Genomic DNA, 22035 nt, shown 5'->3' on the forward strand with positions numbered 1-22035 from the left:
AGAGATTGGGATGGCCCCCAACCCCCTTGGCCCCCTTAAAATTTTCATTTCTATATTCCGGCATTATAGTGTCACTGATAGGAAACAGGTGTGATTCAATAATGAGTTCCTAGGCAGGGGTTTATGGGAAATGTAGTCCAGGGTGTACTGTGTCGTGTGAAAGTCTGTGTGGTGAATAAACGGATGTGCAGTGATCGGATCATGACCGGTCTCCTTCCACTATGTATTTATGATATGTCCCATATAATTATTCACTTGAATTCACTAAGTGAATGACCCCCATGACCCCCAGAATATTTTGTTTTTTGAATATCTGAACATGCGAAAAGAAAGAACTGAGATTTGGCTTTTAAACAAACAATAATAACACAAAATAAGTTATTTTGAGGAATGAAGGTAACCAAACAGTAGCTGGTCCCCATTGACTTTGACAATCGGGTGGAGGTTACCGTGGAGCAGCAACTGCTTCGTTACCCACATTCATCAAAATAACTTTTATGTTCAACAGAAGAAATAACCTTATTCAGGTTTAAAACAACTTGAGAGTAAATGATGGTAATGATTTGTAAACTTCTTCAAACCTTTTTTGCAAGGTAAAGGTTGTATAAGGTCGGGTTTAGTGTAGGTGGTACATAAACAATAGATGGACTTTTTGGTCTAACAAAATGTTGCCAGATTTATCTGTTTCTATCTGTTTATCAGATTTATTTTGCATCCATGCCAACAGTTGTGTTTGAAATTAGTTGATTATATGAACGACTGCTGAGCTGAAGAGACTTGAGCACTTATTAAAGTAAGGTGTGTATGGCCATCAGCAGTCTAAATATCTGATTGTGTTTGGTAGGTGAGAGAGTTGTTGTCTCAGAAGTTGTCATCGTGGCAGCAGTCATGTGCGCAGCCAACCAAGCTCCCGGAGCGAGCGCTGAACCTGCTGCGTCACACCGCCCCCCAGAGCTCTGGAGGAGCAGGACTCGCCGAGGTCCTGCGCAACGCCAAACTGGGCATCACTCAGCCCACAGAACAGGTTTATCACATGCATTTCAGATTGTCACAATGCAAAAAAAAAAATAATTCTGAACATAATGGTCATACAATAAGATTCATGTTATGTAAAATATACTGTAATTTCCATTTAGATTTTTAAGTTAAATAATAGGGACATTTCTTAACATATCAACACATTTAATAACTGGCTATGCTCAAGTTAAATATCAAAGTGTTTTGTGTCTGTTAATGATGGATTTGTGGAGTAGAATAGGGAACACTTATTCACTGTTAACTACGATTTATCCCTCAATAAATTCCTAATTTGCTGCTTATTAATGGTTAGTAAAGTAGTTGTAAAGTTTAGGTATTGGGTAGGATTAGGGATGTACTGTAGGTCATGTAAAATAAGGCATTATTATGTGCTTAATTATTACTGGTATATGGCTAATATTCTAATGATATGCATGCTAATAAATAACTAGTTAAGAGACCCTAAAATAAAGTGTTACCAAATATTGTTTTCATTTTGAAGAAAAAAGCAAAAATTAGACTCCGGACTAGTGGCATGTTGGTCGTAGTGTTATTACTTTTAAATGTAATACTTAGTAATTAGTTTGGGTTATTATTCAATAATTTCCTGAATTAAATGTATATTTTGTAGGTATTTATTAAAACCTATAGTGAATTCATTTAATCTGAATTTACAGTGTCACTATTAAGACATATCTTAGATTCAAATAAATTATTTTAAAATGAAATATTCCTCTATATATTTCATTATTTCATTTCATTATAACATTTATTACATGGTTTCAAGTTATTTATATATATATATAAAATAGTTTTTGTTGTTGATGTTGTTTGTCTCATTTAGAATATGAAAATTTGTTATTTAAAAAAGTGAAAATTTCATACATTCTAGATTCATAACATGTAAAACATTTCATTTTTTCATTTTGATGATTAGAGATTACAGCTCATGAAAGTCAAAAATCCAGTATCTCAATATTTCCTAAGATCAAAAAAAAAAAAAAAAAAAAAAAAAAAAAATATATATATATATATATATATATATATATATATATATATATATATATATATATATATAATCTGCAAAACAGAGAAGCTCAAGTCCTTTAAAGTATGTAGATTTCTGCGCTCAGTCTTGGTTGAGGCTCCTTCAGCATCAGTGTGGTGTGGCATGAAGCGATCCTCCTGAGACACTGTTGAGCTTCAGCTCAGATCCACTGTTTCTCATCTTTCTCTTCAAAATATCCCATAGATTCTATATGGGCTTCAGGTCAGGCATGTTGGCTGGCCAAACAAGCACAGTAATATCACTGGAAGTGTTTTTTTCACTGTGGGCAGGTGAAAGTCCTGCTGCAAAATGAAATCAGCATCTCCATAAAGCTTTGACTTCAAGCAGCTTGGATTATGTGCCTCTCCAGTCTTCCTCCACACTCCAGACCTTGAATTACAAACGAAATGCAAAATTTACTTTCATCTGAAAAGAGGACTGTGGAGCACTGAGCAGCAGTCCAGTTCTTTTTCTCCTCCCCCAGGTGAAATGTTTCTGAGGTTTTTATTCTGGTTCAGAAGTGGCTCGGTTCTATGAATGTGACGGCTGTAGCACTTTTCCTGAAGACATCTGAGCTCTTGACTCTTGCTGCACTGACTCCGTCTTCAGTCCACTTCTTGTGAAGCTCTACCATGTTCTTGAATCAGCTTTGATTTACAGTATTCTCCATCGCATGGTCATCTCTGTTGCATATGCACCTTTTCCCACCCAATTTCTTCTTTCCAGTCAACTTTGCATTTGATATGCTTTGATACAGCACTCTGTGAAGTAATGATCTTCTGTGATTTACTCTTTGTAGATGTCAGTGATCATCTTCTGGACCATTGCCAAGACAGCAGTCTTCCCCATGATGATAATTTAAACTCAAATGGAGTTTGACTTCCATGAGCTGTAAGCTCTAATCATCAAAAATGTTTTACTTTACATGTAATGAATCTTAAATGAATAAGAAAGTTTTACTTTTTGAAAAAAAGGACTTTTCCACAATTTTTTTTTTTTTTTGATGCACCTATACAATATGATAAAACAAATCCACACATTTCAGATGTTCAACCTAATTCTTTCTAAAACATGCTCAACTGGATAAATCTTATGAAGTATTTGGTAGGACACAATTCTGTTATCAATACAAAATTTGTATCTCATTTTCCATGCGTTCTTTCAATCAATATTAATAAAGCTACAGAAAAAATAATTTCTTACAACTTATTATTGCTGGCGCCGATACAGGATGGCTGCCTCCGTGACGAGCTCTGCATATGTTTTTGTGTTTTTGTTAGTTTGTCCTGTCTTTAGTTATATTCCTGCCATCAGTTTCACCAGGGATGAACTGCTGTACATTCGGCAGAACACACCACAAGATCTTTTACTGGATTTAAATTATTCAGACGTTTTACTGAACATTGTTATCGGAGGAGCGGCGGCGCTGATCAAACGCTTCATGACGCGCAGACGGGGGAAGCGAGCGGGAGCGCTCGTCAGACTCAGGAAGCGCGGATTTCGAACGCCGTTGCCTAGCATCCATCTGGCAAATCTCCGCTCTCTACCCAACAAAACGGACGAACTCCTTCTGCTTTCTCAGACAAATAAGGATTTCACACACTCTGCTGCTCTGTGTTTCACGGAAACCTGGCTGAATGACACCATACCGGACAGCGCGCTCCATCTGCCGGACTTTCAGCTGTTCAGAGCGGATCGGGACGCAGAATCAACGGGGAAATCGCGCGGCGGCGGGACATGCTTTTACATCAATGAACGGTGGTGTACAGATGTAACTGTGTTAAAGAAGACGTGCTGCTCAAATCTCGAAACACTCTTCATTAACTGCAAGCCGTTCTATTCGCCGTTCATTCTGGTGAGTGTTTAAATTCCTCCGCAAGCGCACGTGAGCTCAGCTTTACAGAAACTCGCTGAGCAGATCACAGAGACAGAACAACATCACCCGGACTCTGCTTTAATCATTCTTGGGGACTTTAACAAAGCCAATCTCTCCCGTGAACTGCCAAAATACAGACAACACATCACATGTCCCACAAGAGACAATAATATATTGGATCACTGTTACACCACAATAAAGGATGCATTTCACTCTGTTCCACGAGCAGCTTTGGGACGTTCTGATCACCTTCTGGTTCATCTTATACCGTCCTACAGGCAGAAACTAAAATCAGCTAAACCTGTATCAAGGACTGTAAAAAGATGGACTAATGAAGCAGAGCAGGATTTACAATCTTGTTTTGACCTCACTGATTGGAGTGTTCTTGAAGCTGCTGCCACTGATCTGGATGAACTCACAGAGACCGTAACATCATATATCAGTTTCTGTGAGGATATATGCTTTCCTACCAGGACTCAACTAATTTACAAAAATGACAAACCGTGGTTCACTGCAAAACTCAGACAGCTCCGTCAGGCCAAAGAAGATGCTTACGTGAAGGGGGACAATGTCTTGTATAAACAGGCTAAATACACATTGGAAAAGGAGATCAAAGTGGCAAAGAGGAATTATTCTGCAAAAATAAGGACTCAGTTCACTTCCAACGACTCCGCATCAGTGTGGAAATGTCTAAAGGAGATCACCAATTACAAGACACCACCCCCCAGCACTGTAGAGAATCAACGACTGGCAGACGATCTGAACGAGTTTTACTGCAGGTTTGAAAGAACACCTATCACCTGCCCTGAACGCCTCCCCACACAACCATTCACACCCTTCACAACTCCTGCAACCAGCCCTGAATGCCTCTCCAAACTACCGTTCACACCATTAACAGCTCCTGCAACCCATCCTGAACACCTCTCCAATCAAGCACTCTCACCATTCTCACCTCCTGCATCCCCCCTCTCCCCCACACCTGCAATTCAGATCAGCAAGGATGCGGTGCGCCAGGTCTTCCGGAAGCAGAAAAGGAAAAAAGCACCAGGCCCAGATTGTGTAACACCAGCCTGTCTGAAATCCTGTGCTGACCAGCTGGCCCCCATCTTCACACAGATCTTCAACAGATTGCTGGAGCTGTGCGAAGTCCCTTCATGCTTCAAACGCTCCACCATCATCCCCATCCCTAAGAAACCCAAAATTACAGGACTAAATGACTACAGGCCTGTGGCTCTAACGTCTGTAGTCATGAAGTCATTTGAAAAACTGGTGCTGGCCCACCTGAAGGACATCACTGGGCCCTTGCTGGATCCTCTTCAGTTTGCCTACAGAGAAAACAGGTCTGCGGACGATGCAGTAAACATTGGACTGCATTATGTTCTGCAACACCTAGACAGACCGGGGACTTATGTGAGGATCCTGTTTGTGGACTTCAGCTCGGCCTTCAACACGATCATCCCAAACCTCCTCCTGCCCAAACTAACTCAGCTCTCCGTGCCCACCTCCTTCTGTCAGTGGATCAACAGCTTCTGACAGACAAGCAGCAGCTAGTGAGGCTGGGAAAATACACATCCAGCACCCGTACAATCAGCACCGGAGCTCCCCAGGGCTGTGTTCTCTCCCCACTGCTCTTCTCCCTGTACACTAATGATTGCACATCTAAGGACCCCTCTGTCAAGCTCCTGAAGTTTGCAGACGACACCACACTCATCGGCCTCATCCAGGACGGTGACGAGTCTGCTTACAGACAGGAGGTAAAAGAGCTGGCTGTCTGGTGCAGTCTCAACAACCTGGAGCTTAACACCCTCAAAACAGTGGAGATGATCGTGGACTTCAGTAGAAACCCCCCTGCACTCCCCCCACTCACCATCATGAACAGCCCTGTGACTGCAGTGGAGTCATTCAGGTTCCTGGGCACCACCATCTCTCAGGACCTGAAGTGGGACATTTACATTGACTCCATTGTGAAAAAGGCCCAGCAAAGGTTGTACTTCCTTCTCCAGCTGAGGAAGTTTAACCTGCCACAGGAGCTGCTGAAACAGTTCTACTCCACCATCATTGAATCCATCCTCTGCACTTCAGTAACTGTCTGGTTCAGCTCAGCTTCTAAATCTGACCTCAGAAGACTACAGAGGGTAGTCCGGACTGCTGAGCAAATCATCGGTTCAACTCTCCCATCTATTCAAGAACTGTACTTATCCAGAGTGAGAAAAAGGGCTGTCAAAATCACTCTGGACCCCTCACATCCAGCACACTCCCTCTTTGAACTGTGTCCATCTGGTCGACGCTACAGAGCACTGCGCACTAGAACGACCAGACACAGGACCAGTTTCTTCCCTCAGGCAATCCATCTTATGAACAGCTGATAATAACTGCGAACACACTACACTTTATATTTATATACACATACACTTTATTTATCTAACACACATACTTAGTATACACTTAAATTTTGCACATAATACACATGTACATACATAACTGTTTTTTGTAATATACCTGCCTACAATTGTCATTTGTATATTGTCATTCACTATCTACTTATTTGTATTTTTTATTCTTTTATTATGTGTTTTATGTTCTGTCGGTGTCATTCTGTTGTATTGTGGAGCTTCTGTCACGAAAACAAATTCCTCGTATGTGTAAACTTACCTGGCAATAAAGCTCATTCTGATTCTGATTCAGATCAATGCCGAATTCCCAAATAACTTCAATTAGATATAGAACTAATTCTCAGTTAGATGTAGAACTAACGGTGGTTGATTTGTGTCTGCTCTCTCAGAGGCTGTCTGTACAGGAAGTCCCTCCTCTGTTGAACGGTGACAGCAGCAGTCGTCCTCAGCAGCAGCAACAGAACCCCTCCAGTAATGGACACACCCACTCCAGCTCTTCAGCCAGCACCGCCCACTCCCAGCCAGCAGTGGGCGTGTCTGGGTGTCAGTCCCCTCCCACTGTTAGCCACACCCCCAGCTCCACCCACAGCGCCCCTCTGACCCGAGTGCTGTCCAACTGTCCTGCTGCTCCTGACCTCTACTCCACCTCCACACTGCCTCTGCCCAGGAGACAGTCCAGCGACACTCGCCAGGGACTCATGGGTGAGAGTGTGAGTGAGTGTGTGTGTGAGAGAGAGAGTGTGTGTCTGTGTGTGTGTGTGTGGGTGTGTGAGTGTATGTGTGTGTATTAGAGTGTGTGTGAGTGTGAGAGTGAGTGTGTGTGTGTGTGTTAAAAAATATTCTATCATAGTATTTATTAATATTTTTTAATTAGGTTTTATTTTTAAATGAAATAATTTTTAGTTCAGTTCATTTAAATTTTTAGTTTAAGTTTTAGTAATGTTTTCTTATTTCCTTTTAGCTTTCTTTTTTTTATCTAAAACTATTTATCTTTTTAGTTTGAGTAATTTGAGTACTTTTAAGCTTTATTTACTTAAACTACTTTATTTAGATTGGTTGTCAAGGTGATTTTAGATGCATATAATTATAAATAGAACAATAATAACACTGTTTCACCATATCTTTCTGTGGAACAAGTTATAATTCCAAAAGCATTAGGGCACTTTTATGGTGTGTTTGGTCTTTTTGGTGTTGAGTTTGACAGACATAGATTGTGTTTTCGTGTCTGTTTTCCTGTGCTCTCCTTCTCGTGTGTGGTTTAACTGTCTGTGGTGGTTGTGCTGGTTCAGGCTGGACTCTCCCCCGTGTGCTCCCTCTCTGTGCTCCGTCCCGTGTGGAGGCTCTGTTCCCTCACTCCCCAGACTCCTGCGAGGGACAGAAGCCCGGAGACCGAGGAGGAAGCTCATGTCTGCTGTCCTTCCTGCCTGGAGACGCTCTGTCCCTGCTGATCAGTGAGCCCAGAGACGGCTGGCACTACGGCCAGAACGAGCGCACGGGACGGTATCTGACCAGCCTTTCAGTCAGGGACAGTTTAACACTAGCTATATGACATTTTCATGCTGATTTGTAGCGTAGAACTGAAGAATCATGTCAGCAATATGAGGAGCCTGTTCCCTTTCGAGGGAACTTCGAACTGCGTCCTCTAGGGGGCGCTTCGGGGAACACCTCGTCGTGACCCGTGTCTGAAGCATACATTGATTTATTATTATTATTTATAGTCGCGCTGGTAGTGACATCAGAGGCTGGCTGGCCAGCAAGTTGGTTTTTTTTCAATGTTTGCTTCAGACATGGGTCACGACGAGGTGTTCCTCAAAGCGCCCCCTAGAGGATGCAGTTCGAAGTTCCCTACTCAGGGAACTATGGTTACATACGTAACCTGAGACAGTTCCTAGAACAAGGATTATACTGTATGGTGGTTTTACAATGGCATAAAACAAGATTTTCCTTTTGTTCGAAGCAAGTTAAAAACCTGTTCCCTCCAAGAGAAAAGCTCTTCAAAACTGAGCATTCGTGTGGACCTACTCACACCAGAGATGAGACTTATCTTCGTATTATTAATATACTAATATAGTATTTAGTTATATTCTGAAATTATTTGTATTTTTATATTTTCAGTTTTATTTTATTTTGTTACATTTGTTTCGTCCAACTTTTCCGGCACTTATTTTTAAATAGTTTTTATTCAGTTGTATTTTAGTTTAAGTAATTTATTATTTAAAGTAATTTTAATCATAGTTAAAGAATATTTATATTTTATTTATTGGCCATTTTGTTGTATTTAATTGTTTTTATTAGCTTTTTTTAAGTAGTTTTTAACATTTTTAGGAATGTTTATTTTATCTTTAATTTCAGTAATTTAAGTATTTTTAAATGAAAATTTTAAATGTTGCTTTGGCCGCTAACTGAAATAAAATAATTACTAAAATTACACAAAAAAAAGCTTAGTAGAAATATAAAAAACACCAAAGATTCAACCAAGATTAAAATAGATTCAAATAAAATAACAATATTAACTTAAAATTAAATGAAAATTAGTTTCTTGGGTAGCTAACTGCGATAAAATAAGTTGCAATAGGTATATGATTTTGTCTCTGTTTTATTTAAATGAATGACAGTAATGAAACAATGAAAGCGTGTACAGTAAGTGTGAGCATTGGGATCATGCGTCTGAAATACAGTGCACTCTTTTATCATCTATATTACATATTATTGACTACAGCGCATTTCATTTCATCTGGTTTGTACAGACTTGTATTCATGGGTAGTTTTTTTTCACTCTTGTATGAGCAGAGCGTAGTGCTGATGATGTTTATGATGCCTCTGATATCCAGACGCTGGTTTATCGTGATGCTGATGTTCTGATCTCTCCTTCATAGAAAAGGCTGGTTTCCCTTCTCCTACACTCAGCCGTTCCCCAGCTCTCCCGGACAGGAGCTCAGGTCTGTAGGAGAAACAAGCGTGCAGTGATATCAGTGAAGGCACGTGTTCCCATCACTCCTCTCTCTTCTTCTCTGTGTCTGCAGTCCTCCGGTCCTGTCGAAGGTGAACAGCAGCAGTATGGGACAGCTGGACAGGCTTCCCCCCGCGGGTCAGACGCTGCAGGTCAGTCCTGACTCTGAGGACGAGAGGAGTGTTATATCCCAGCGCATCAGCACCTTCAGACCGCGACCCTACAGCATGATGAACCCCGAGAGCAGCAGGACGAGGGTCAGAGAAACCACCTTCACCACGACTGTCCCTGCGACTCTGGTGCTCTCTGAATGAAATTAAACTAGCGGAAAATATCTTCACTCTCAGGCCATCCAAGTTTGTGTCTTCATCAGGTTTGGAGAAATGTAGCATTGCATCAGTGTCTCATCAATAGATGCTCTGCAGTGAATGGGTGCCGTCAGAATGAGAGTCCAAACAGCTGATAAAAACATCCACAGCACTCCAGTCCATCAGTGAACATCTGGAGAAGACAAAAGATGAAACACATCCAGCATTAAGATGTTTTTAGCTCAAATACATAGAGTCTATAATCCATAATAACTCTTCCTCCAGTGAAAAGGTGCATCTGCTGTTGTCTCTCACAGATTTGTTTAGAGCTGTTTAAACACTGCTTGATCTGTGCAGATTTCTCTCCTGATTCAGACCAGAACACTTTTATATATATTTATCTCACCTCAGTATTGTAATACATGGTAAATTTATTAGTAAAAAAAAATTGTACAAATCGAATTATTAAATAGATGCCACCTAATTGGAACAAAAGGCCTAGACCTACACTAACCATAATAGACACATTATTTTAACTTTAGGATTATTTCCATAATTGTTATTAAAAAATGCTTTTCTTGTGTGATTTGAAATTAGAAAAGGGAGAAAAAAAGGCAGATCTGAACCCCGGTCGATCGCGTCTAAAAGAGCATGACACACACTTTATCATCTACACCACTGAATCTGACGATTGACGATCTTTTGTGATGTTGACTAGCCCAATCACACGCTGGTGGGTGCCAACAAGGCCATTTGCACTTAATGTAAATAGACAATAGTTATTTCCAACAGTTAAAGTTGCCCACAGAATAAAAACAGGGTGCTGCACCCCACTTCCCACGCCTGTGACGGTAGCCATTGAAAATATATTTTTTTTCCATACTGTGGAAGTCAATGGCTACCGTCAACTGTTCCAACAGCTGAAAGAAATTCATACAGGTTTGGAGCAAACGATGACATGATTTTCATTTTTGGATGAACTGTGCCTTTAAATGTGTACTCTGTGTGTTTAGTTTCAATAATCTGAATAAAGACAAAACAAAATAGACCAAACTCTCAAAACTGAGCAGCACATGAAACCCCAGGGTGCTTCATAGAACATGTCTTTTTTCTCTTTCGTTGTGTAGTTTTATATTCCTGTATGTTTCTGTTCCTCAGATGTCGACTGACTTCACCTCTCCGCCCCCGTCACCCAGCAGGTAAAGACCGTCACCTGTGTCCACAACAGCTCTCTGTCTGATGGGTTAAATCATCTAACCCTCCCCTCTTCACAGGATCAACCCGTTCGCTCACATTCGGCTCAAGAAGACGGTGACCAACGACCGCTCCGCCCCTCTGATACAGCAGAGCCTTTGATTGACAGCCACACATGCTCCGCCCCTCTGATACAGCAGAGCCTTTGATTGACAGCCACACATGCTCCGCCCCTCTGATACAGCAGAGCCTTTGATTGACAGCCACACATGCTCCGCCCCTCTGATACAGCAGAGCCTTTGATTGACAGCCACACATGCTCCGCCCCTCTGATACAGCAGAGCCTTTGATTGACAGCCACATATGCTCCGCCCCTCTGATGCAGCAGAGCCTTTGATTGACAGCCACACATGCTCCTGTTAAAGCTTCAGGAACAACCCAGGACACAATAACCAATATGAGAGAATTAAGAGCATTTAGGATTCAGGATATCAGAAAAATGAAAGATTTCAAGGTCTTCATGTGAGTGCACATCATAAAACTGACCTTTAAGATTTGATTCCACATCATGACAACAGTTTCTCACTCCGTTTAGTGTAAAGACAATGAAACAGTCGATTAGAAACGAAGTATGACAAAACCTAGATGTTTTCTGGTAACTGATATCTGATTCACAATGTAGCTTCGTTAAATATCTTAATCAAGTTTTGTAAATGTAAACTCTGTGGTTATTTACTCACTCGTGTCATAAGTGTACTTCACACTCGTAAGATAAGATACTAAAACTGTTATTTGATTTGTAATATTGAATGAAGACAAGGGATCCCAGAGCATTCTGGGAGGAGCAGGTGAAGTGAACGTGTGATTATATGCAGGAGGACTTTGAATGAGTTATAGTGTGATGTGAAGATCTGTGAAGCTAACGCTTGAGACGTGACAGAAGGCTGTGGAAAGTGTAGATGTGCTTGAGGACGTGTCTGTTGCTGGAGATGACCTTTTTACCGTTGTTTTGGGCCTGAAGACTTAGTTAAAGATGTTTATGTCAGTGGTTTGAAATTAACCTGAAGAAAATGCTTCATTTACTCTTGAGTTTGTGTGTTACTGGCAGGACATTGATTCAGAACTGTCTTAAAACACCTTTATTTTACACTGAAACCAATCTAACCAGTTATTAATGGAGAGCGCTTTGTTCACGCATGTTTTAATTATTTCTTCACTCCAGGGTCAGTTTGTTCTGATACCTTCATTTATTCACTTTTTTCTATTATAACAATATATTTAATTGCATAATGCTAAAAGGTTAATATCCATCCTTATATATGCAAATGTAATGGTATAGTGTAATACAGTGAGCCCAAAAGTCTGAGAACATTTAATGTACTGTATTTCATACAGAAATAAAACAAACATGAATTTGATATTTGCTCATGTTCTCATCGTCACCTGATCTTCTACAGGTGCATCTCCAAAACTAGAATATCACAGAAAAGTATTTTTTGTAATAAAAAAAGAAAACATTCTTATATTCTAGATTCATTGCACACAAACTGAAATATTTCTTATTTATATTGAATAATTTTATTTAATTTTAAACATTTCTTTTACACCTTGCTTTAATTCTTATGTTTATTAAATACAGTTTAGGAAATATAAAAGTGCATTATCTCAAAAAATTTAAATATTACATTTTTCATAATTTAAAAAATAAAATAACATTTATTTTAAGTTTGTGTGCAATTAATCTGGATATAGGAAAGTTATATTTTCCATGCTATTCTATTTTTTTAGCTACACCTGTATTGATTATATTAATGATCATAAGAATCCTACACATTGTGTTTCAGGTGAAATGAAGCGCGTCTCAGACTTTTGACCTCCGCTGCATGTTAGTCTGTATTAGTGTGTGAGTTTAGTCTCTGCGCATATTGTACTGTTACTAAACATCCCAGAGAACACCGAACACTGTCTTCTAGAGCAGGACTGTACTTTAACCTGACAATAAAGCATCGTGCTCTGATACTCATCTAGGACTCTGGAATGATTTAACTTTACTGTATTTTTAAATTTAAATATACAATTTTTTATTTAACTGTATAGCCTTTCTTCCTCTTGATTAATAAAGTTAATCTCTGTAGTTTGGACTTGTTTAATTCTCTATACACAAACAATTATGATAAAAGCCAGTGAATGTTACCAAACTGTAGCAGAATAAAAGATATGACTGGTGTTCATGGCAAGTGTATTGTGTGAAAGACTGAAACTACAATATCAAATAAAAGGAGTATAGTTAAATAAAGATGTTTTATTGAGACAGAAGTAGAGGTGAGTGTCTGCACAGGACTCGAGGACTTTCACAGGTCTTTCAGCCATCGCAGGTTTCTCCCCTGCGGGTCACAGGGATGTGCGGGAACGTCCAGCTGGTGTCCATCGTCTCGAACTGGGACTGAAGAGATCAACGGATTCACAAGATCAACTCAAACACTTCATCAGGATGAGATGACATGCACCGAGCTTAAGCCTTTCAATATTAACATCTGAGAACCACCTGGACATGCATCAATACAATCAGGATCATCTCAGCTAACTGAAACTAAATCTGAAACTAAAAACTACTAAATGATTGAAATAATCATTTTTGATATTTTTGACACTTTTGACATGTTCACAGAAATAAAATACAAATACAAAACCTTTTATTTCAGGTAGTTTCCAAAGCAACATTTTAATTTACTTTAGCTTTATGTACTAAAATAACTATAACTGAAATAAAATTAATATAAACTATTAAAAAACTAAATTAAAAATAAAATGAAAATGACAAAAACAACAACGTTAAAATTAAAATATAAAAAAGGAAAATTATAAATGATAAAAACTAATAGTATCTCAAAGATATATATGTATATTATACAGGTGCATTTAAAAAAAATGAATATAATGATTTTTTTTTTATGAACTATTTCAAAAAGTAAAAAAAAAAAAATTCCATAAGTATAACATACCTGGATAATTGTACGGGACAGCTTGGTTCATCATTCCTGTGTATTTTGTTAAAGGGCTCAAAGCCGGCAAAACACAAGCTGAAACACAACATATATAGATTAGATTAGATAAGTATATATATATATATATATATATATTAGGGATGTCAACGATTAATCGATGATCGATTAATTGTCGATAAGAGATGCAATCGATTAAGGCTATCGATGGTCGGTTAACCGATTCAATGTTGGGCTGCGTGCGGCTCATGCGCACTCAACACGTGCGAGCGGCTGTGAGTGACGGTGACGATATATAAAAGCATCATCATTCATTCACAATGTACAAATTAAGCTTTTAATGTGATTTAAACTTTAAAGTACATTAAAATAGAAACAACATAAAAGTTCTTCAACATTAAATGCAATAGAAATGTAGTTACTAATCATTTCATCAGATAACTGTTTTATATCGTGCGCTTTGCAGGGCTGCGGGACACAGTGACAGGACAGGTAGTCTATTCATTCCTACAACTTGTTAATTCATTCCTACGAATTATTAATGTGGCAATTGTCCATGTTTCATTAATTTTGTTCCCTAAATAACCCATGATTTAAGTGAAATAAGGGAACAAATTAATAAATCGAACGAATTCTTAATTCATGAAATCTTTAATTTCCCTTCCCATGTTTACCACAGTAAGAGATGCGAAAACAGTTATTAAAAGCGAAAGATAATAAAATAAACCTGGGAAATTAGAGGGTTAGACTATGAAGATTTAGGAAAAGAAACAATGCCTAAATATAGCTACTGAATTTGTGGAAATTCGTGACCAACCGGCAAACCAGAACAAAGCCGCGTAAATGAAGACTATGGGGTCCAAAAGCATGGTCGCGATCTAACATTTTCCAGTTAACCTATTATTCCTCTAATAAACAAAGCTTTTATACCACACTTGTCATAATCAGATCTTATCATTTCTAAATAAATAATTGCTGGATTCAAAACAGCGATTAATAGGCGCTGTGACCGACACATTCCTGGAGCATTCACTGCTGTCACTAAACGGTGACGCCGAGCATCGTTCACAAGTTTCTGCATGGACCTGACTAGGGCACAGGTTCTAAGCCCTGGGACAAAATGGGATACTTTAAGGAAAATTTATAGCCTACTAAGTAATAGGCCCAACATAAAAATAACAATTTGTTTTCATGTTTTTTTTTTTTTTAAATAGGCTATGCGAAATATATCCGACTATATATATATATATATATATATATATATATATATATATATATATATATATATATATATATATATATATCAGGCTAATTAAGATTAACGGATTTAAAACAGAAGTGTGGGCGCTCCATAAGTTCACAAAAAAAAAAAAAAAAAAGGATGACAACGCATTCTGTTTGTTTGCTTTATTTTACAAGAGCACAAATCTTCTGTTTTTATTGTGAGTGTGCACAAATGAAAGTAAACACTTTTGCGGAAAATATATATTTTTTTTAATGTCTCAGCTGTTTCGATCGCCCCGGAGCCTGCTGCACACGTATATTCTAGCGATTCAAACTTACATCGCAGTCTGTTCATTATCAAAATAAAATGTCAACTAAACATTAAAAGGTTACATTGGTCAGTTTAAATAGACCGTAGTATACCGGTCCACTCTGCTGTTATGCCAAGGACGTTTTTGCTCATATGAAGAGGATCATCTTTTCCGTCTATATGCGAATGCGTTTTAAGTACAAGCCTAGTTTACATTATAAATAATAGTTTAACATTCAAATACATTGCGAATATGGAAACATTTCGATTTGTGCCGAATGAGACATGAGCAATAACCTCCAAATAAATCTAGCCAAAGCCGCGCTTGAACTGTCACGATCTAATGCGCTGTATGCCGGATTTTTAAAAATCTGACATTTTCTAGGACAGGATCCAGCAGGATCAAATTAATGTGAGCAACTGTGTTTTGGTGCAGCAGCGCCGATGTAGTTCACTTAATGTGCAGCGCAGTCACACGCGCTCCACATTTCGGATAATTTTATACAATAATGTCAGTTGAAAACATTGCAATTGTGCTTTAAAATACAACAAGGAGCACCACAAAACCATTTAAAGAGGCGCGTTCAGCGTTCTCCGTGCGGGATTGGAAACTGTCAACAAAGTAAAATGACCTCAAAAGTATGGCGCGCTCTCTTCATTTTATCAAATGATCATAATCGCATCTATTCATTTTATAATCCTGCTACTAGCATTTTATTCAGACTAAAACCTCTTTAATTCAAGTGAGAAAGCGTTTTGTGTGTGTGTGTGTGGCTTTTGCACATCCTGTCATACCGCTGACTGCGTGCCTACAATAGACGCATTTTGCAGTATTATGGTTAACGATTAATCGATTAATTGATCGTTAATTTAAACGACGATCGATCATGGAAATAATCGAAATTTGACATCCCTAATATATATATATATATATATATATATATATATATATATATATAGATAGATAGATAGATAGATAGATAGATAAAGCAGAGAGATGAAGAGCATAATGTGTCAGTCACCCAGAAGCCCGATCCCGCAGGACACGGTGATCACTGGCTCTTTATTCCACGCGTTCTTCACAAACCTGCCAACTACACAAACACACAGAGCTCGACTCTCACATCATATATGATCTATGATATGGTAAGACCCTGGTTCTTGATCATATTTCACAGCAGTAATGATTTATCGCCGTGTATTCTTAGCATACCATGTCACACGTGAAAAAAAACAAGTCAAGGTAGGTTCTGCCATAATTCTGTTAAGCGATTAGAGTCCTTCAGTAAGTTCTCATATATTCATGTTTAAAGCAGAGCACAGGCATCGACAGCTAGTTTAAGACCAAGGTCATTCTCGTATTCGCACATTATACAATCATTCTTTTTAGTACACGAATATACTGCAATATAAATTTTATTCTATTTTTGTAAATACGATAGAGTCCACATAAAATAAAAAACAACGTATTTCAAGCAGCTAACAGGCAAAAATATACTCACTGGCCGCCATGTTTGCTTCTGTAGTCCTAAGTCGAGGATCATGGGAATTGTATGTTGGTGACGCATTCGCTGTTGATTGGCTGAACGGTCAGTGACGTTTTTAAAACGCGTCTCGTACTCATGTTGATTCGAAGGCAGTAGATGTTTACTTTGATTTTATCTTTTGAAACGTGCTAATTCTTGCTTTTGTTGGATGGATCGTTTAAATTATGTATAGAGGGAACTGATGAAGAGTAGAAAATATACCTACAGGAATTATAATAGACTGAGTGAATCATGTATTGCTCTTTGCAATATAATTAACTAAAGGTAAGTAACTATTGAATTCAAATCGTTGTTAAAAACAAGTATTTTAAGCATGGAAATCATATTAGCATATTCAAATTGATATTGCAGAACAGAAACGCTCCTTGTGAGCTCATAGAAAGCATGCTTAGTTTGTGTTTAATCAGTAAGATTGTTAACATCTTTACAGGTGATGATGTGGGTCATTGGCTAGCAATCGTTCTCAGTTTAGACAAGTTTTTCTTTTTCTTTTTTGATAAATGTGTACGGATATAATAATCGTAATCAGAATAGTAATTTGCTCTTTTTTTCAATTACTGACATTATAAATGATTTGAAGATTATTTACCACAGAGTTTATTCTAATTGCCGGGATTTTAATTTAACTCCAGATGAGTGGTTGGATAGATATCTTTACCAATTAAATTTTTCCCAAGTCAATGACATTGTTAAAAATTTTTCCTCTTCAAATTTTCTGATTGATATCTGGAGAACACAGAATTGGGATTTTCCTTAGCTGTCAGTTACAATGATCAAAATTAAAAGAAATAAACATCTGAAATATATCAGTTTTGAATAGAATTAGTGAAAAAAAATCTACTTTTTGATGATATTCTAATTATATGACCAGCACCTGTACATGTAAAGCAATATGCAGTTATATTAACTCTAGCAGCGTGTGTTGTGTGTGTGTGTGTGTGTGTGCTCCAGATGATGGAGGACTTCTCGGGGCTGGCTCTTCCTCCTCTGTTCGGTGGGCACTTCCTGGAAGCGGAGCTGGAGCCGGGGGGCGTGGAGCTGGGCCCCAGTGGCACTGAGCTCTTGGGGGACGATGAGGTCCCGTCGGGCCCCGCACAGGACCAGGACGATGAGAGGAGAGAGATGGACCAGAGCAAGTATCACGCTCTCAGCAAGAGGTGCAAAGAGATTGAGCAGGTGAACGTTCTTCCATGAAAAACTAAAAGATGAGTTTTTAAATCTGAAATGAGAAAAGAGTGGCCAGGATATTCTTCAAAACTTCACACTTTGTGAGCACGGAGATGAGCACAGGATGCTTGTGAAGGCTTCTTGACTGAATGTCACATGAACGTGTTCTCAGGTAAATGAGAAGATTGTGGGACGGCTCCACCAGGTGCAGAGACTGACACGCCGACTGAGGAAAGAGAGGAGGTGCGTGCACAGAAACACTGACACATGTTACTAAAGCATCATGACTCTGACGGCTACTGGGGATTCACTTTTCTATTGTTTTAAAAAATAGTTCACCCAAAAATGAAAAATAGCTGTGAATGTCCTCACGTTCAGGCCATCTGAGATATATGTGAGTTTGTGTCTCCATCAGGTTTGGAGAAATGTAGCATTGCATCAGTGTCTCATCAATGGATGCTCTGCAGTGAATGGGTGCCGTCAGAATGAGAGCTGATAAAAACATCACAATAATCCACAGCACTCCAGTCCATCAGTGAACATCTGGAGAAGACAAAAACTGAAACAAGTCCAGATGTTTTTAACTCAGACACATAGTCTATAATCCATAATAACACTTCCTCCAGTGAAAGGTGCATCTGCTGTTGTCAGATTAGTTTAGAGCTGTTTATATGCAGCTTGATCTGCGCAGATTTCTCTCCTGATTCAGACCAGAACACTTTTCACTGGAGAAAGTGTTATTATGGATTATAGACTCTGTATTTGAGTTAAAAACATCTTAATGCTGGATGTGTTTCAGGTTTTGTCTTCTCCAGATGTTCACTGATGGACTGGAGTGCTGTGGATTATTGGGATGTTTTTATCAGCTGTTTGGACTCTCATTCTGTATCTCGGCCAAATATCATCAGATCCTAACAAACCATACATCAATGGAAAGTTATTTATTCAGCTTTCAGATGATGTCTAATTCTAAACTTTGAAGAATGGACCCTTATGTCTGGTTTTGTGGTCCAGGATTGGTACATTTGATACTGTGTGTGTGTGTGTGTGTGTCAGGTTTCTGATGAAGACTCTGGACTCGTATGGAGATGATTACAGGACGGCGCAGCTCACCTTCACGCTGGAGGTGACACACACTGATGATCCTCAGCTCAAGCTGTCACTTCTGATCTTCAGGAGTAATGAATCGGTTTGATCTGATCACATTACACACTCGATGTGTTCACAGGATGAGGGGAAGCCAGGTTTAGATCCAGATGTTGGTGCTGATGAAGAAAGCTCTTCTCCAACGCTTCCTCATCAGTCAGCGGCTGGACCGAAGAAGAAGAGACACCGGGTCCCAAAGGACAGAAGGAGAGACGCACCGGTACGAGACACACACGACATCGACACAAACCCGTAACACATCTGACACTACTTCTCAAACGTTTGGGGTCGTGAGATTGTTTCTGAAAGAAGTAGAGGCTGCATTTATTTGATCAAAAACAGTAATGAAACGAAAAACAAGTGTTTTCAGCGTCCCATGATCTTCTGCCTGAGAAACAGTTCTGATTATTATCAGTGCTGAAAACATTCATATTTTTGTGGAAACTGTGATGCCTTTTACTTTTCAGGATTTACAGATGAATAGAAAGTTAAAAAGAACAGCATTTATTTGAAATAGAAATCTACTGCAACATTATACACGTCTTGACGTCACTTTTGATTATTTAAAGTGTCTTTGCTGAATATAAAAGTATTATTTACTTTTTAAAAAAATACAATCTTACTGACCTCAAACAGTAGTGACCTATTGATGTATGTAAAACTATATGGCACCATGAAAAGGACTTCCAGTTTTATTATTTTCATGCACGTTCATGTCTGTAGAAAGATGCACATCTCCAATAACTCTTACTGTTTAAATCATCATCATCCCTCTCTCCTCATGTTCCTGTCAGATGGATTCGGAGCAGGATTCTTCAGTCCTCGCTGATCCCAGACCAGATCATCTCACTGAGGCTCGTTAGCGTGCCACAAATCAATCAGGAATCAATATCAATCTTTTTGTGCTAATTATGGCTTTCTTAAAAATTGTAACACTTCAGCATTTGAGGTCAATCTTTTGTAATGATGAGGACATTAAGGAATTTTTTTCAGTTTAATGAATGGAACTGCAGCTTTTTTTTATTATTTTTCCACATCTGTACCAATGATGATGAATGTCTATTTGTGTCTGCTGAAGCGGCGCTACGGTCAGACCACTAACACTGATCAGTGCTGACAGAAGATGTGATGACTGTAATGAAATATCTGTCCATTATATGTCTTAAAGACTCTCCTGGTAGATCATTTGTGTTGTCATATCCTAACCCTAACCCTAAATACTGGCAAAATGATGAAAGATAATGAGATGCAGGGCTCCTACAGCACACTTTTATTACAGAAGTCCATGATTACTCAAGTAGGATTTGTAAAAAATAAACATTTTAAAACCTTTGAACTTTAAAAGTTTGACCTGCATTCACTTTTCCAACTGCTTGAAATATTTGTTTAACTTAATTTGTTTTATTCTTGTATATACTGATCTCATTTAGGGTATTTCCAAATACAGTCAACTTTCTAATAAACGTATTTGTTAAATCAAAATACAACATACTTTTAGATAGAGTTAAACTTTTAGAACAAATTAATGTATCATAACATTTTTCAACACCATTTTACCTACAGTAGCCTAAATTAATTAACCATTAGCCAGAGCTGGGTGGATAGTTGCTGATTACAGATTATATGACCAATTTTGTAGTCAGTATTTTTGGTAATGTAATCTGATTACTTCTGGATTACATTTAGATTACATTTGTGCTAACCTTTATTTGATATCACATATATTGACGTAGCCTAATCTTGTAATATTTTGACGGATACAAAGAAAAAATATTCATTTTTTTTTTTTAATTCACCAACAAGAGACACAATAGCTTCTTTTTCAAGGGCAATGTTTGGACAGTTAATACTTACAAGAAAAAAAACATTAATGTACCTTGTTATTAGTGTTTGCTAGTAACTCTGAATAAAATAAAATTACATCTTATGATTTTAAAGCATATTTACTTAGAATTAAGTAAATTTAGAAAACAGCTACATTACAAAAAATATTAAAAAAAACATGAAATTCACAGCAATATCACTGCTAGGTCAAATATTTAATCTAAAAAAACACTAGAAGTGTTGCAATGAAAAACATCAAACAATACATTGCAAACATGAAAGACTAAATTCACACAGCAATAGGGTTTCTATCCATCTCAAAACATTTTAAGTGCATAGTAACAATGAGGAAAAGACAAACAATAACATCGTTACAAAAATGATTATTAAAGAACATGAAACTCACAACAATAACTTTGCTTATACATATTAAAGACCATTTCTATGTCAAATATTTCATCTCAAAACACTTGAAGTGCATAAGGTAGCAACAATGAAGAAAAATCAACATTACAAAACATATATAAAAAGACATTAAATTCCCAGTCTTTCTTTTATCTTGTTGCTGATTTCTTCTGAGTGTGATTCTGACATCCTCCCCCTCTCCGCTGGAAAAATGTTTAAGAATCACGAACATATATAAGCAATAGGTTTATTATTGCTATGTTGGGTATTGTAATATTTTTTTCAAAGTTCAGTTCAAATCTGATGTGTGTGTGTGTGTGTGTGTTATTTAAACCCTATTCACATTTTGAACCTTGCCATGTAATCAGCTGTAAAAGTGTAACTGGATCCTTCCTGTGGTTTTTAGTTTCACAGCACTATAGTTAATACAGTTAAGACTCACTGAACCAAAAACAGAAGGCATAATATTCAGTGAGACAGCACATTTATTCTGTAGGACGCTCTCATCCAGCCGCATCAGATTTCTCACATTCACATGCAGTTTTGTTGATTTATTTGCACTCAATGATTCCTGCTGGTAATGAGATCTCATAATGACACTCAGATCCCGGATGAGCTGCACTG

General features: G+C 38.2%; 3 protein-coding genes across 4 annotated transcripts in view; 2 read left to right on the forward strand and 1 right to left on the reverse strand.

Moving 5' to 3' along the window:
• The window catches only part of LOC127975438 (brain-specific angiogenesis inhibitor 1-associated protein 2-like), a 31967-nt gene extending 19158 nt beyond the window's left edge, over positions 1–12809 (forward strand). Inside the window, exons 9-16 of one of the 2 annotated variants that reach the window (XM_052579494.1) lie at positions 845–1024; positions 6724–7036; positions 7624–7834; positions 9211–9273; positions 9358–9541; positions 10751–10791; positions 10867–10987; positions 11178–12809. In XM_052579494.1, coding sequence (XP_052435454.1) covers positions 845–1024; positions 6724–7036; positions 7624–7834; positions 9211–9273; positions 9358–9541; positions 10751–10791; positions 10867–10948 — 1074 coding nt within the window. In that variant the 3' untranslated portion in view covers positions 10949–10987; positions 11178–12809. The other variant, XM_052579495.1, reaches the window with a different exon arrangement.
• Positions 12810–13068: 259 nt separating this feature from the next.
• On the reverse strand, positions 13069–16904 carry LOC127975453 (NADH dehydrogenase [ubiquinone] 1 alpha subcomplex subunit 3). The gene is made up of 4 exons (XM_052579555.1): positions 16825–16904; positions 16345–16416; positions 13789–13866; positions 13069–13229 (listed from the first exon to the last, which is right to left on the reverse strand). Exons 1-4 carry the CDS (start codon positions 16832–16834, stop codon positions 13138–13140), a joined length of 252 nt encoding a protein of 83 aa, XP_052435515.1. The 5' UTR covers positions 16835–16904; the 3' UTR covers positions 13069–13137.
• A 13-nt stretch (positions 16905–16917) lies between these two features.
• LOC127975451 (TCF3 fusion partner homolog) lies at positions 16918–20526 on the forward strand. The gene is made up of 6 exons (XM_052579554.1): positions 16918–17133; positions 17821–18045; positions 18209–18279; positions 19093–19162; positions 19265–19402; positions 19977–20526. Exons 2-6 carry the CDS (start codon positions 17821–17823, stop codon positions 20043–20045), a joined length of 573 nt encoding a protein of 190 aa, XP_052435514.1. The 5' UTR covers positions 16918–17133; the 3' UTR covers positions 20046–20526.
• Positions 20527–22035: the final 1509 nt, after the last annotated feature.

The sequence above is a fragment of the Carassius gibelio genome, chromosome B16 (genome assembly GCF_023724105.1).
Source record: "Carassius gibelio isolate Cgi1373 ecotype wild population from Czech Republic chromosome B16, carGib1.2-hapl.c, whole genome shotgun sequence".
Taxonomy (NCBI): Eukaryota; Metazoa; Chordata; class Actinopteri; order Cypriniformes; family Cyprinidae; genus Carassius; species Carassius gibelio.